Source organism: Misgurnus anguillicaudatus, chromosome 2 (genome assembly GCF_027580225.2).
Source record: "Misgurnus anguillicaudatus chromosome 2, ASM2758022v2, whole genome shotgun sequence".
Lineage (NCBI taxonomy): Eukaryota > Metazoa > Chordata > Actinopteri > Cypriniformes > Cobitidae > Misgurnus > Misgurnus anguillicaudatus.
In genome coordinates, this window is record NC_073338.2 from 32,766,112 (window position 1) to 32,780,926 (window position 14,815).

A 14,815-nucleotide genomic window follows, 5' to 3' on the forward strand; every position below is an offset into this window, starting at 1 on the left:
AAAATGTAATTGTTAATAATGCACGAATACAAACATGGAAACATTTGATAATTTATTGGTATTTAAAGTTTATTTCAACAGTGAAGTAGAAGGACACCACTTGCCACCACAAATATAGCATGACCCACGTGTAACACGTAGCTGTTGTCCTTTCCATCTAATTCATGACGATGGCATAAAATAATATGATCAAACATGCAGGTAATAAAAAATATTCATAACCTCATCTGTAAACATGACTAGTAAATTCCATATGTTGATGGTGAAAATAACATCTTCCATCATTCCACTCTCTTTTATAACATCATTTAAGGGGACTTTTTTAAGATGTCAAATAAATCTTTGTGGTCCCCAGAGCACATATGTGAAGTTTTAGCTCAAAATACCATATAAATAATTTATTATAGCATGTTTAAATTGCCACTTTGTAGGTGTGAGCAAAAATGTGCCGTTTTGGGTGTGTCCTTTAAAATGCAAATGAGCTGATGAAATGCAAACACTGATTACAATGATGGTGGTTTGTTGCAATTAAAACTCAATTGTGCTTTTCTCTGCACTAAATGGCAGTGATGTGGTTGGATAGTGCAGATTAAGGGGTGGTATTATTATAATAAGAGCTCCTTATGATATCATAAGGAGAGCCAAATTTCAACGACCTATTTATTCATGTGCTTGTAGAGAATGGTTTACCAAAACTAAGTTACTGGGTTGATCTTTTTCACATTTTCTAGGTTGATAGAAGCACTGGGGACCCAATCATAGCACCTAAACATGTAAAAAGTCAGATTTTCATGCCATGGCCCCTTTAAGCTTTGTTTTTAGAAAATACAATCTCTAATGGTGAAATCCTCCATTTTTCTTTTAACTCACTGTTTATAAAAATAGTAAAGCTTCCTTGTACTTTTGTACAGTTTCTGTGTATTACAGTGACATGACCATACAGTATAGCTTTCTTTGCCTCTTCCCTGTGTCTCTCTGCAAACAAGCACAACATGTAACAGTATTAGCTGTAATAGCACTAAAGGATGTATTCAGACATGGGTCTACAGTAGAATATGCTAGAGTCGTGTTTTTCTTTCCCTCCTTCCAATGTAGGCTATTGTGCACTTGCATTTGTTTAGTCAGATCTGTAGGGGGCGGATTTACTGCCATTCATACATTTCTGTTACATCCAAATAGAGGAACAAGGAGAATGTAAGTGCAGCAAATCACAGGATTGTAAAAAGTCGCTGAAATGTAAGACGTGTGCACTTTCTGACTGCCAAATCATTTCAACGCCTGTAAAGCAAAGTCAACATTGTTACCTCTTTTCAAGAGCTGTTCAACTAGGTAATTTTAAAAGCAACCATTTTCCCAAAAGCATGAGAAATACACACATGCGATCATTTTTGTTCAATAAAGTAAATGTAGTAAAATCAACATTCAGCACCAAGGACAGCAGCACTCAGCCATGTGAAATATTAAAATTATAAACAAAATTGTTCTTTCAAACTTTTCTCCAGTCTTACATTGAACATTTCACACAATATAAATGTTTTGCAAAGTGTTAAATGTGTCGTTATCATGATGTAACAATTCAGGTCCACAGATGCAGAAGAATCTATATGAAAAAAAACTATGGTATACTTTAGAATTAACTAGTAACCTGTAGCAAACTGTATGCTGTATTATATCATAGTAATTACTACGCTTTGTGACTGTATACTAGTATTCTGAATATGTAGTACCAACTATAGTAAATTGATAAACTGTAGTATACTTCAATATTTACTATGATAGGGTTAAAAACACCATACTGTAGTATCACACTTCACTAAAGTATGCTACGTATTCTTTAATGTGGGCTGTTGTCCTCATAACATGCATTACAGTAAACATCAGTAAAGCAGACAAGCTCCCACGTCAGCTCAGAAGGGAGGTACACTATCTTTAACAGTACGTCCACTGCATACGAGCTATGTAGTCACCACACGGTGGAGCAAAGAAACGTCAAAGTTTTTCGCACCTCTGAACCGAGTACCAAAGTTAAGGAACTGAAAAAATTCGGCGCGCATCTCTTCTTACAACAGCCAAACACGTCTGCAAATAACACATTTTCCACACGGATTATATAATACACAGCAAATATATTGCTTTTCCCAGATAACAAATGAGTAACTCTTGTTCAATGTGCGGATTGCGATGATCGTGTCCAACTTGAGTGTGATCAGTTGCAGGAGGACGAACAGCTCGCTGTGTCTCAGTGCAGTTGATGGACATTTGGACGCGTCCTCCCCCTATCGCACCCTGAGCTCCACCGGGCACCTGCTCGTGGCGGTGTGCTTGGGCTTCATCGGCAGTTTAGGATTCCTCAACAACCTCTTGGTTCTCGTGCTGTTCTTTCGTTACAAGGTGCTGCGGTCACCTATTAACTTTCTGCTGGTGAATATTTCCTTAAGCGATCTACTGGTGTGCGTACTTGGGACTCCGTTCAGCTTCGCGGCGAGCACTCAAGGGCGATGGCTCATCGGGAAAACTGGATGTGTGTGGTATGGCTTTGTCAACTCGTTGTTAGGTGAGTGTGCTTTTTAAAAACGATGTTTAAGCATGGAATATATGTATACAGTATCTACTGTATGTGTCTTATTCCGTTAGTCATTGGTACGTTGGATTTGCATCATTGCATGTATTGCATTAGTAGTATAGATATATATCAAAACACTGCTGAAAAAAAATAAGAGCACAAGAAGTTTGTATTTTTTTGCGACGAGTTTTTTTTCTTTTCATTTTTGAAGTTCTGAAAGACAGAGATTCGCTGTGCAGAAATGCTGCAGAAACCCTTTGCTTTCAATATTTCATTTCGTGGACATGGGGTTAGGATGTTACACTTTGTCTTTTGAATGTACGTAATAAGGATTTTCATTTTTAAAATTGATAAAATCAGTGCCTTTACGTGATTAGAGCATCATGTTGAGAGTGCAGCAGTGAATTGGGGTTGTTATTGAAAAGAAAAGTGCAGAGAAGACATTAAAGGAACATATGTGTGAGATGTAATGAATTTAAACCTGTGTTTGCAAAAAATTATTAAATTTACTCAATTTTTTCAGGTAAGTGGTTGCAATCAATTAATTTAAGCTACATTTAAACAAAAGTTTGTTTTGTTTTTCTATTTTTTTTTGTTTAAATGTAGCTTAAATAAATTGATTGCGACCACTTACATTAAAAATTTGAGTAAATTGAATGAATATTTTTTTTCAGTGACTGACTCAGGGTATGTCAGTGTGAAGCTTCAACTTTGACAACCCTTTGACTAAAAATGTAATCCCTGACAGAACTTAATTTAGTATCTAAATACTTGGTTTAGATCTGTTCTGTTCTGTTCTGTTCTGTTTGGTCTGTATCTGTTCAATTTATGTCTGTGGCATAAGTCTCACCATTGTTATTGTCCAATAAGTCCCATTTAAGTAGAGCAGATGAGGTTTTTGGCACCAGAAAGCTGTCAAACTGTCCAACAGAGCAAGAAAAATAACATTTAATTGCTTTGTGTTTGGGAAATCCATCTTTTGGCAGCTTAATCGTAGACAGAAAATTACATTTTAGTGTTTACTTGTACTACTTGACATTCTAAGTAATTTCTCAGATGCTTCACCAAATTCATCTCATCTGAGACTCAGTGTACACAGTTTATCATTATAATAATTAAAGGCTTCATGTCTCACAAAATGTTATAGTGGCCATTGGTTTCCTCTGGATTAAGTGCAATGAAAGTACCCAAAAAGTTATTGCAGGGCTGTGAGAAAGTTTAACCCCTTAATCTAAGTGTGAGTTAGAACCCCTTAACTGTAGAATTAAATTATATTGAAAAGAATTAAAGGTCCTGTTCTTTCTGTGTTTTTGCAGCCTTGCTTGTGATTTGACAGCAGCTTAGCTTGCCGTTAGCTTAGCTGGCAACTGATGTATTCCTGTGGGCGGAGTTAAGACAAAAACTGTTCTATTGACGTCATTAAAGCAGGAAGTAGAGGGCTGTAGTCCAAACCAGCCGTTCGCTGTAGGCTTCTGTTAAAGGTGCAGTGTGTAATTTTTAGAAGGATCTCTTGACAGAAATGCAAAATTATACACAAAACTATATTATCAGGGGTGTATAAAGACCTTTCATAAAAAAAGTTATGTGTTTATTACCTTAGAATGAGACGTTTTTTCTACATACACAGAGGGTCCCCTCACATGGAAGTCGCCATTTTGGGCCGCCATGTTTCTACAGAAGCCCTTAACGGACAAACTTTTTTTACTAAGTTGTTTCTGATGATGACATGTTTGTCCGATGGTGGCTACCGTAGCTTCTCTATGTGTTTCAAAAGCGAGAGGTAAGCAGTGGACTGAGCCGTTGGTTGCAATTCGCAACCTCACCACTAGATGCTGCTAAAATTTACACACTGAACCTTTAAAAAAATATATATATCACCTGGCAGTGAACTTTGAGCTTTATCATTTTACAGGTATTATTTATCCAATTTAGCAACATTTACAATTAAACCTAAAAAAATAGGCTACTAACCAAAAGCACTATACTTTTTGTATAATTTAATGTATTTCATAAAATGTCAAAAACTGGGGCCCCCCTGGCACCATCTGATGGCCCCCAGTTTGAAAACCACTGCATTAAATAACCTAAAGACCAAGATGTCCTTCACTAGATTGTCAGAGTTGCGTTATTTGGTGCTTTGTTGGTTTAGTTTATGGGTCAGTAATCGGGGGGTGCAAAAGGATTATGGAATTAGATTTCAGTCAAGAAAACATTGCAATCATGCCCTACAGCAATTTCTGTTTATGTATTAACACTCATAGCCTTTGCACGGTTAGATGAACGCAACATCACAGCTTTAAGTCTATGCCAAAATTCACATGAAGTGATAGAAGTGTCACTAGGGACACAGGAACCTGTTAAAAAAATATGGACGAGCCTTTGATATATAATTGCTTCACAAACATCAAACAATTTCTCATCTGCAGTGATGGACAGAAAACAAAGTGTTTTACTCAAATGCACTAGGGTTTGATTGGTTCTTTTTTAATAATTTTAAACTTAATATACATTTGATTTCATGATTAAAACGATCCGTCTTCAAAACATAATGCACTGGGGATCCTTAGAGTCCCAGGTTATAGGAAAATGGTCAATATGGTGCATCAATGATTGCCAGTCTAAGGGTTTATTGCTTTTAATAAGCCAGTTATATTAAAGTCTTAAAATGGTTCAGATGACCACATCTCTACCACTCCTAAAATGGAAAAGTTAAGGAGAAGCTTGTGAATATTCTACTATAAGTGCAAGACTGCAATTATGTTTTATTACATGGCTAGTTGGAATGCTTGATTCTGATTGGCCAGTCGCGACATTTGCAGGTTTATTATTCCCAGATAACAACTGCTCAAAATCCAGATGCTGCAAATCATTTTGACACGTTAAATGTTTAATATTACACAAAAATTAAAAATATAAATTTGTCTTTCATATATGACATTACATTTACAAAAGAATAAACCAAATAGTGTACATTTAAACGTCTTGTGTTATCTTAAACCCCAAAATATGCAAGTTTTTCTTGTGGAAGGTCCCCATTCTTTAAAAAGATAGAAAAATATTTCATTTCAAAATTTAATTTATTTAAAAGGTAAATAGCCGTGTAATAAGCAGGATAATGTACAGACAGCCGGTTGATATCGCAAAATAAGCCCCTTTAGTGTGATACACACTGTCTGTGATACCAACCTACTGTCTATACATCATCCTTTATTTAAAGGATTCATACTATAACATTATTAAAATATGTGCTTTTATTATATTATTCAAAGGCATTGTGTCCCTCATCTCACTGGCTGTGCTGTCATATGAGCGCTACTGCACAATGATGGGCTCCACGGAGGCTGATGCCACCAACTACAGGAAGGTGGCCGGTGGAGTGGTGATGTCCTGGGTCTACTCTTTGATCTGGACTCTACCTCCTCTATTTGGCTGGAGCCGCTATGGTCCTGAAGGCCCTGGAACCACCTGTTCTGTGGACTGGACAACCAAGACGGCCAATAACATCTCTTACATCATTTGCCTCTTTATATCCTGCCTAATTGCCCCATTTCTGGTTATTGTCTTCTGCTATGGTAAGCTGCTGCATGCCATTAAACAGGTGAGTAAAACAGACGTGTTATCCACTGTTATGGGTTATAATAACTTTTAAGAAGTTTTGCTCTTGACCTTGGTAGTGCAGTATTTGATTATGGTTGTAATATATGTCATTTGACAGCTGTTTATTGTCTACTCGCTGCAGGGATCATCCTGAGGTTATAATATTTGCGCAAGGGCACAAAGAATCGCAGTCGTTGTCCGGTTATTGCTGGCAGCCAAGATCTTTAAAGTTATAGTAGCTACATTTATTAGAAATGACAAATGTATACTTGTCATTGTTTACTCACCCGCCGTCAGCTGTTTCAAACCCATATATTGTTATCTCTACTATTACAAAACATGAGTACAGTATTGTTGTACTGTAAGACTCATTCTTTCCTGTATGTCTATACTATGCAAGGGACAGGCTGATATTTATTTACTTCACTAATGATCTTTCTGTTTATCGAAGTTTTGAAACCATATTTGCATCTGCATGTATCTACAGCTGTGTCATTGCATGACTTTAGTTTTAGTCCTTTAATTTAATTAGCTCTTGAAAAGACACATTTCCTATGCACCTTAATATAAGGGTAACCTCACAATAACAGCCACTCTCTTTCTGCCTTTCGCTGTCTGCTTTTTCACACTGTTTTATAATCTTTTGTCTGGTTTACGATGACTCAGATCTTTTCTTCAACCATTATTGTACACATACTGGGCATCTTAAAAGCTTGCTGTCGTTTTGGTACAGATGAAGAGGGTTTGACATCACAACCGTCACAAATGTGCACATGCATAACAACTGAAGCTTTGTGCAGCTACAGGCAACAATGCCCCTGTTTGGGGTTTTTATTTATTTATTTGCCTCCATCTGGTCTCTAGAGACAAATGTAGCAGTCTTGCTAATAAATAGGGCTGTCCAAAATATTGAAACAGCTAACTATCGTGATAAATTTGTCCCTGATTGTGTATCGATATTTCAATCTCTATCTCTATCTATATATATATATTAAATCAAATCCCTCTGTTTGTGTCAAACGACCTCCTCTGCCGCTGCTGTAGTTGTCGCTGTCCAGTTGTCTGTCATATACAGGTATGGCCATTCGCCCAATGTCTCAGAAGTTAGTGGGAGTTTTTAAAGCAGACGTGTGGAAGCACTTTGGCTCTAAAAAAATCCAGCTTTTTTTTAAACATTTTTGATAAAAAAAGAAAAGAAAAAGTATTGCAATGTATCGCAACATGCATCGTATTGTGATACATTGCATCATGCCCACATGTATTGTGATATATATCGTACCGTGAGGCCCTTGCCAATACCCAGCCCTACTACTAAACCTTGAAGACGTCAAATTTCCAATTTAATAAAAAAAATAATTTGACTCAACAAGAGCAAAATCAATGAATCTGCTTTACACTTGACACCTAACAGGTACTCTGGATGTTCACGTATGAATAATAAATTATGTAAGAAGTAGAAGAAAAGTTATGAGCTCAAGATTATTGCTCCTCTACAGGCTCTCTTGTCCCTCAGCTTAAGAGCCAGACCAATAAATGAATGTTTTTTAAGGAATGCTAGATTTGGGAATTAAATGCTTTAATGAAATGTTTTATAGTTACAAGATTAGACTGTGTTTCAGGCTTTGGTAAAATCTTGTTGGTGTAAAGTTGCATGCTACTTGTGCTGCTGTTGTTAAATGTGCCACATATAGGTGAAAATACGTTTATTAGCAAAGTCAGTTAGCTGCTGTTATGTACCTATAATATGTTACATTTGGAAACACAAGTAGACAAATAGAGTGCCGCAGGGATGACGTATTTAGGCCAACCCGGAAGTTAGCGAGACACTGAAAAAAACCCCATTTATTTTCCCCATAGACTTTTGGATTATCACAAAAAATAAGCTATGTGTTTAACAAAAGAAACCTATGCCTTATGACACCTAAACATTTTGTCCAACAAGATCATGAACACAACTTTTATGGAAAGTCGATAGCCGGCCTTTCCACTGCACACGACATACAGACACTATTGTCGGAGTTTGCCCCCTAGTCGCAGTCGTAATGAAGTTTCAGTTTAATCTTAACATGGGAGAGAAGAGGCTTCATTTCAATATTTACCAGTGGAAAAAATAAACGAACGCAAATGAATGAAACAATAAACAGCTCAGCATATGAGCTGAACAAAGATTGCCTGTATTTTTTTTTTGGAAAGAACATATGGAGACAAGATTAAAATAACATGTACATAATAAATTAATAATATGTTACTTTATTCATTAATCAATCAGGTTTTTTAAACCAACACCAAAGAGTTTTTTTTTTACCTTAAAATAACGTTTCCAAAAATGTTTTGAAACTTGAAACAGGGTCAACGGCACTTTCACATTCGCTTTGCAGCCCCCTATCGGCCTAAACCGCACTAAAAAAGTTTCCAACCATCGGGTCGCGGTCCTGTAGTTTGAGTGAAAACTACAAAAACTTGCTTTACGGCAGACCTACAATCCAACCAGAGCCAGCTAGGCTGCAGTATTTACGACAGTGGTAATGGACAATTACGCTTCTAACCTGTAGGGGGAGCAAAGAGCAAAAACTCTTTAGTGTTGCTTCAAGGATTTAAATGTTACTGATAAAGTTACACTTTAAAAATTGCTGGGTTATTTTTGACCCATAATTGGTAAATATTGGACATAACACGTGCTGGGTTAAAAATTGACCCAATGCTGGGATATTTTAACACAACTGCTGGGTTATTATACCCCATGGTTGCATAACAACAACCCAACATTGGGTAATTTTTGACCCAGCATGGAGTAGTTTTTAACCCAGCACGTGTTCTGTCCAGTATTTAGCCTACCTATTATGGGTCAAAAACAACCCAGCCATTTTTAAAGTGTAAACAAAAAGGATTAATAATTTTCACCTCACACAGAGTTTTTGATTGGAATGCACTGAAATAAACCACTTCCGATCGGCATATTGCATGCGGTGTAAAAATTTTTTTTTACTGATCCAACGCTCAAAACGGATCCAAAATTTATGCATCAACAGACGGTCAGCACCTCACCCAGCCCCTTTGCGACTCTCCATAGGAAATGAATGACTTCCGGTTTATTGGTCATCGTTTGTGGTATTCAGTGAAAAGGCGGCTTAAATAAATAGTATAATTTCTAGTGATAGAAATACTAGAAATGAAAAGCTAACCTTAGGCTACAATCAAACTACACCATGGTCTCTCAACATCAGTGTCATCACCACCAAGCTTTCGACAGCTCTTTCAAACTTTATTAAACACAATTAAAACATGATTTCTGACAAGAAAATAATCTTTGTTGGGAATTGTGCCTATGTTGTGTTGTTTTTGAGACCTTTGTAGTAGATCAAAGTTTGTAGTCTCATGTAGCAACTTGTTAGTGATCACCCTTTTAAAGACATTTTAAAGATTTTAAAAGAAATGAGTGGGGGTATTATTGGTGTGTTTTATGTCGTAGAATAAAGCGTGAAAATATTTGGACCTAAAAAATGTCATGCTTGAGGCAATTATTTTTCTCTTTCTTTCCCTTTTTCTCGGAGGCAGAAGTGGGCTGTCAGATTTATCGCAATTATATTGCTATACATCTGACAGTTTATTAAATCTCAGCATATGTATTAGTTAAGAAGATGAAATGATTGTTGCCTCTGATGGGGAATTGAAAACAAGCTGTAAATCAATGTCCAAACCCTTCATGAGAGTCGGAATTTATGAGTTCTGGCTGAATTTTTGCTTACCCTCCATGTTTACTATTTTTCTGAAGTCATCTCAGTCACAGCTTTAATCCATATTTCCCACAGATCATAAAAACATGTCAAAAAGCTGTTTAAACATGCTTGGCAAACCATAAACTTTACATCTGAAACAAGATTTCAAATGATCTCGCTGTATGTTTGTACCAGCAGCATCGTCAAGTTAGTTTGACACAACTGACAATTATTACATCTTTACAAGTCTGGGAAACAGGGCCAACATGAAGGGTATTGGTGTGGTTTAGCAAAACTTGAAGACAGCGCAGTGTAATATTTGAAAGAACGCACAGTCTGGCCTCAGGCGCTGGAAGTGGTAGATGGCTTTTGGAGATGGTGGATGGCCTGGTCTGGACATTATCAGAACTACAGCTGCATGAAGGTCACGATCTGGGCAGCTCAATGCCTCGGGCACATGTTACTCACATGCAGAGATACAAATCCATACATGCTTTTACAGCCTGAAGACTGACACCTTCACTCACAGGGGAATAAAGGGAAAAAGTAGCATGCAGGGAGAAAGCGAAATACATGCTGGAAGTCACCTACTGAAAATCTGTTTTGTATGTGACGTGATATTGTTTTGCTTTAATTGATGGTAAAAATTAGATTTCACCTACAAATATGCTAATATTACAGTGCTCATAATGTTTTAATGGATTCATACTTGGTTGATGCTGGCAGCAGACTTATCAACCTTTCAGTCTTTTAACTGTTAACAGCAACTTGTAATTGGCCTCCTCTGGAGCTCAATGCATTTTTTTCACAGATTATTTGCTCTAATGTGAAGGCAGTGAAGTGGAGGTATGTGTGTGCTTGTCTGTGTGGTATATTATTTACGCTTCAGGAACATAACCTTGTATAAGTGTAGATTGTATCTGGCAGATTGCCTGAACCAGGTGTCATGTACAATGCACGAGTATGCAGAACTGGTCCACTGGCTATTGTTAACTTATATTATCAGGCCCGGAGTGGGTAATCGGGAGAACCGGGAGGATTCCCGGTGGGCCGCTTCACTTTTGGGCCGGTCGAGTTTTTTTTTTTTTTTTACATTTGTCACGTTAGTGAGTCTGTCTTCTCTTTAATGACACTTCACACGTTTCGCATTGACATTGCAGCGCGCAGCCTCTGCATGGGTTGTACCATGTGAAGGAGTTTTCCCCTCCCCTCCCATAGAGTTGGTTCGGTCCATAGCACGTCTATTCCAAAACTTTTCTCCGGTAGGCTGGGCCGGGCCGGCGCTACCGTAACAAAACGCGTCTGAGAGGAGGAGGGCGTAAAAAAACAGGTTGAAGAAAAAAGCCATTGTAGGAGGATGCTGCCAAATGTGCCAAACTTACAGATTTATTTTCAAGAGGACAAACAAAAGTGACAACAGGTAACTTAAAGAGAAATAAGCCTAGTAATGGTTAGCATTAGCAACGTAATTATTCGGCTAATACCGTTTTCAAACTATTTACAAGCCAACATTTTTTTTGTTAAAATATCAGCCTTTAGTGTATACATGCGATTCATAGACTTTGCAAATATTATGCAAGCAGTTTCTGAGCAGCAGATAAGACAGTTCCCAGCTAAAAACGAGGAGGCAATGAGTAAACAATATGAATTAAAGTTATTTAACCCTCAGGTTGTGTTCAGAACCATATAAGTTAACACCTTTTGTGTTCCCAGTCAAAAATGAGCAGCCTAAAAAAAGCTTATAAATCACTTTTTATGCTATATATTTACCCAATATTGGATTCAATATTTTTGTCAAATTGTTTTCTTTTTACAGTAAATTAGGACTGGGTTTTATATTTCTATTTGCACCTGATTAATCATAGGCCTCATAGCATTAGCAATGCTAATAATTTATCAACCTTTCCTTGTGGAATAGACTCTAAAAAGGGCTGGGTTATTTTTGACCCATAATGGGTAAATATTGGACAGAACACGCTGCTGGGTTAAAATTGACCCAATGCTGGGTTGTTTTAACCCAACTGTTGGGTTATTATAATCCATGGTTGCATAACAACAACCCAACATTAGGTTATTTTTAACCCAGCATTTGTTCTGTCCAATATTTACCCATTATGGGTCAAAAATAACCCAGAGTGTAGAGGAATATTTTTGTTAACTTCTTATCTTAAGTGAAATATTATTTAACTTTTACCTTATTTGTTGAACCATGATATTAATAAAAACTATAGTAAGAGCTGAACTGTTGCTTTATTTATCCAATTTGAAAAAAGTGCTAATTTGGAATAACACTATGGAAAAAGTGGGCCGGTCTTGGGCCTGAAACTCCCGGGCTGAAAAGTGGCCCCACTCCGGCCCTGTATATTATGTATAAACCAAGGCTGTTATATTTATTATATTAAGATGTATTTGCAGAGAATGTTCATAATTTTGAACAATTTTGAACAATTTTTAATTTTCATCAAAAAATGACCTTTACGTTTTTCTCTCCATAAAGAGGCCTTAGCATGTATATGTGATCATATTAACAACCAAAGTCAATTTTTGCACACGTGACATCTAGGGCTCTATCATACACCCGACACAATGCGCGATGCAAGTGTCTTTTGCTAGTTTCAACCCAGCGCAATGATCATTTTCACGTTTAGCGCCATGTTGTTTAAATAGCACATGCATTTGCGCCCAATTTTGGACCCATGGGCGTTCTGGTCTGAAAACGAGGTCTGTTATTTTGGTGCTATTTTTGAGGCAAATAAAATTGACTGTAGCCTGGTAAGTAAATAAATGCTTTGCTTTAAACAAATGCATCTTTTTTAAAATGTTTTTTAAATGCTACCCCATGGATGTATTGTATATGATGACTCTGTACCTGTGGATATGATGAGATGATAACCTTTTTTAAGTATGCTTTTTAAAAATCCCATGGCACTGTCCCAGTGCTGAAACGGCTCTCCACACATTTGTAAATTCTTTATCTCTGGTTTGTATTTTTAGAGTACAAACCTTTTCTTGCATATTTGCTAATTATTTTATGAGATTACAATGATTATGTAGGATATCAATACATTTACAGCAATTAAAAGCCTGCTATTTTTACTTCTATGACTGAAAGGAAACTGCTTTTAAAGGTTTTAATCCATAAAATAAAAAAAAATTATAAACATGAAAAAACAAATATTTTTAACATTATTCTTAAACTGGTGGTCTTCTTCCTCCGCTTAGTTTTTCAGTTTACAAATTCCGCTTTCTAAATAGGCGCCAGCCGCAACTGGCTTTTAAAGGGGATGAGAGCTGAGACTCTCATTGGTTTATTGCACGTTACGGCCAAAACACACCCATTACTCATTAGGAGAATAGGAACACCGCTTTTTTTAAAGTTATGTTTTTGGGCCCTTTTTTATTAGATAGATAGTATGGTAGGAGAGGACAGGAAAGTATAGGGTGGAGAGAGGGGTACGGGATCGGCAAAGGATCTCGAGCCGGGATTCGAACTCGGGTCGCCGAAAGTGCGTCTGCACCATATGTCGGTGCACTTGCCCACTACACCATCGGCTCCAACAAGGAACAACGCTTTTAGGCTGTGCGCTTGGCGCATAAACCATTTTACCCGTGGTTAAATTAGCAAAAGTCGAATCGGACACACCTGTTAGACAATGCGCTTAGATCCATAAAATAGGGCCCCTAATATTATTAGATACCTCATCAATTCATATTTCATTTATGCCAGACTTGGAATAATCATATCTAAAGTTCATGGGGATAACACCCTGCAGTCTTTTGGCACTTGTAAGAACAAATTATTTCCAGGAAAGCAACTTTCCTATTCATTCATAATGTCATTTTCTTTAATTATAATAAAATGTGTTCCCATATGGTGCGAGCAGGTTTCACTGACACACAGATGCGAAGAGAAATTATTCCCCTGTAAAATCACTTTGATTTAAAACTGAGTGACATTTGAAGTACTGGTTTTGCCAGGAACTCAGCTCCTGTTATTTCATTAGATGAACGTCTTATATTACTGACTGGATGCACAATCCATCCTACAGTATCTTTCATATCTCATCAGTATTAAGCCTGTGAGTTTACATTAAATTATATTATGCACTACTCTTTGTTGTTTTTCAGCTGAAATTGCACGCATTACGACAGGCTGGCATGACAGCTTTATCTGTATTTTTCCTGTGATTTGTTGAATCATACAAAAATTGTGGTATTAGACAGGAAAGGAAATTGTGAGATATCACATAGAAGTATTCATTCATATGTCAAAGAAAGCGCTCAGAAATCCTATTTATATGGAACAGCAACAGATTAAACTAAGGCCTAGTCCAGCAAACTATCCCATAAAGTTCAATTTGTTGTAAGTTTGGCTGGTAAAGAGGTGATTTTAAAATAGGTATGTATGTTATTTTAACTAATTCCGCCAACTGGAGGGAATCATTGTTAATTATTAGTTGCAGCAATTTTACATTTAGACGGGTTGTGAGATATGCCTATAGTCACATAATTTTTAATATTTTTTTCGTGGTACTGTCACAAATTTCCGAATTTTTCGTGATCGTATCATGAATTTCTGTTTATGTGTCATTGTTACGTATTGGTTACTCAACTGCTTTTTCTATTTTCAAACCATTGTTGCTTCGGTTTAGGGTTAGATTTGGTGTTTGCATTAGGATGCCACTTTAAGTATTGGTTTATACTATTTTTTTCAGATTTATTTTTTAGATTTTCTGATTTTTAAACCATTGTTGCCTGGCGTTAGGGTTAGTGTTGGTTTTGGGTAAGGATGTAATTTTATGTAAATCTAACCCTAAACCAAAGCGACAATGGTAAAAAAAAATATGACAAAACAGCTGAGTAACCAATACGTGACAATAACACATAAACAGAAATTTGTGATACGATCACGAAAAAACGCAGAAATTCGTGACAGTAT

General features: G+C 36.8%; 1 protein-coding gene across 1 annotated transcript in view; it reads left to right on the top strand.

Moving 5' to 3' along the window:
• The first annotated feature begins 1,834 nt into the window (after positions 1–1,834).
• tmtopsa (teleost multiple tissue opsin a) overlaps positions 1,835–14,815 on the top strand; it is a 61,401-nt gene continuing 48,420 nt past the window's right edge. The window contains exons 1-2 of the mRNA XM_055202745.2: positions 1,835–2,554; positions 5,833–6,161. Coding sequence (XP_055058720.2) covers positions 2,182–2,554; positions 5,833–6,161 — 702 coding nt within the window. The 5' untranslated portion in view covers positions 1,835–2,181. The remainder of the gene's footprint in view (positions 2,555–5,832; positions 6,162–14,815) is intronic.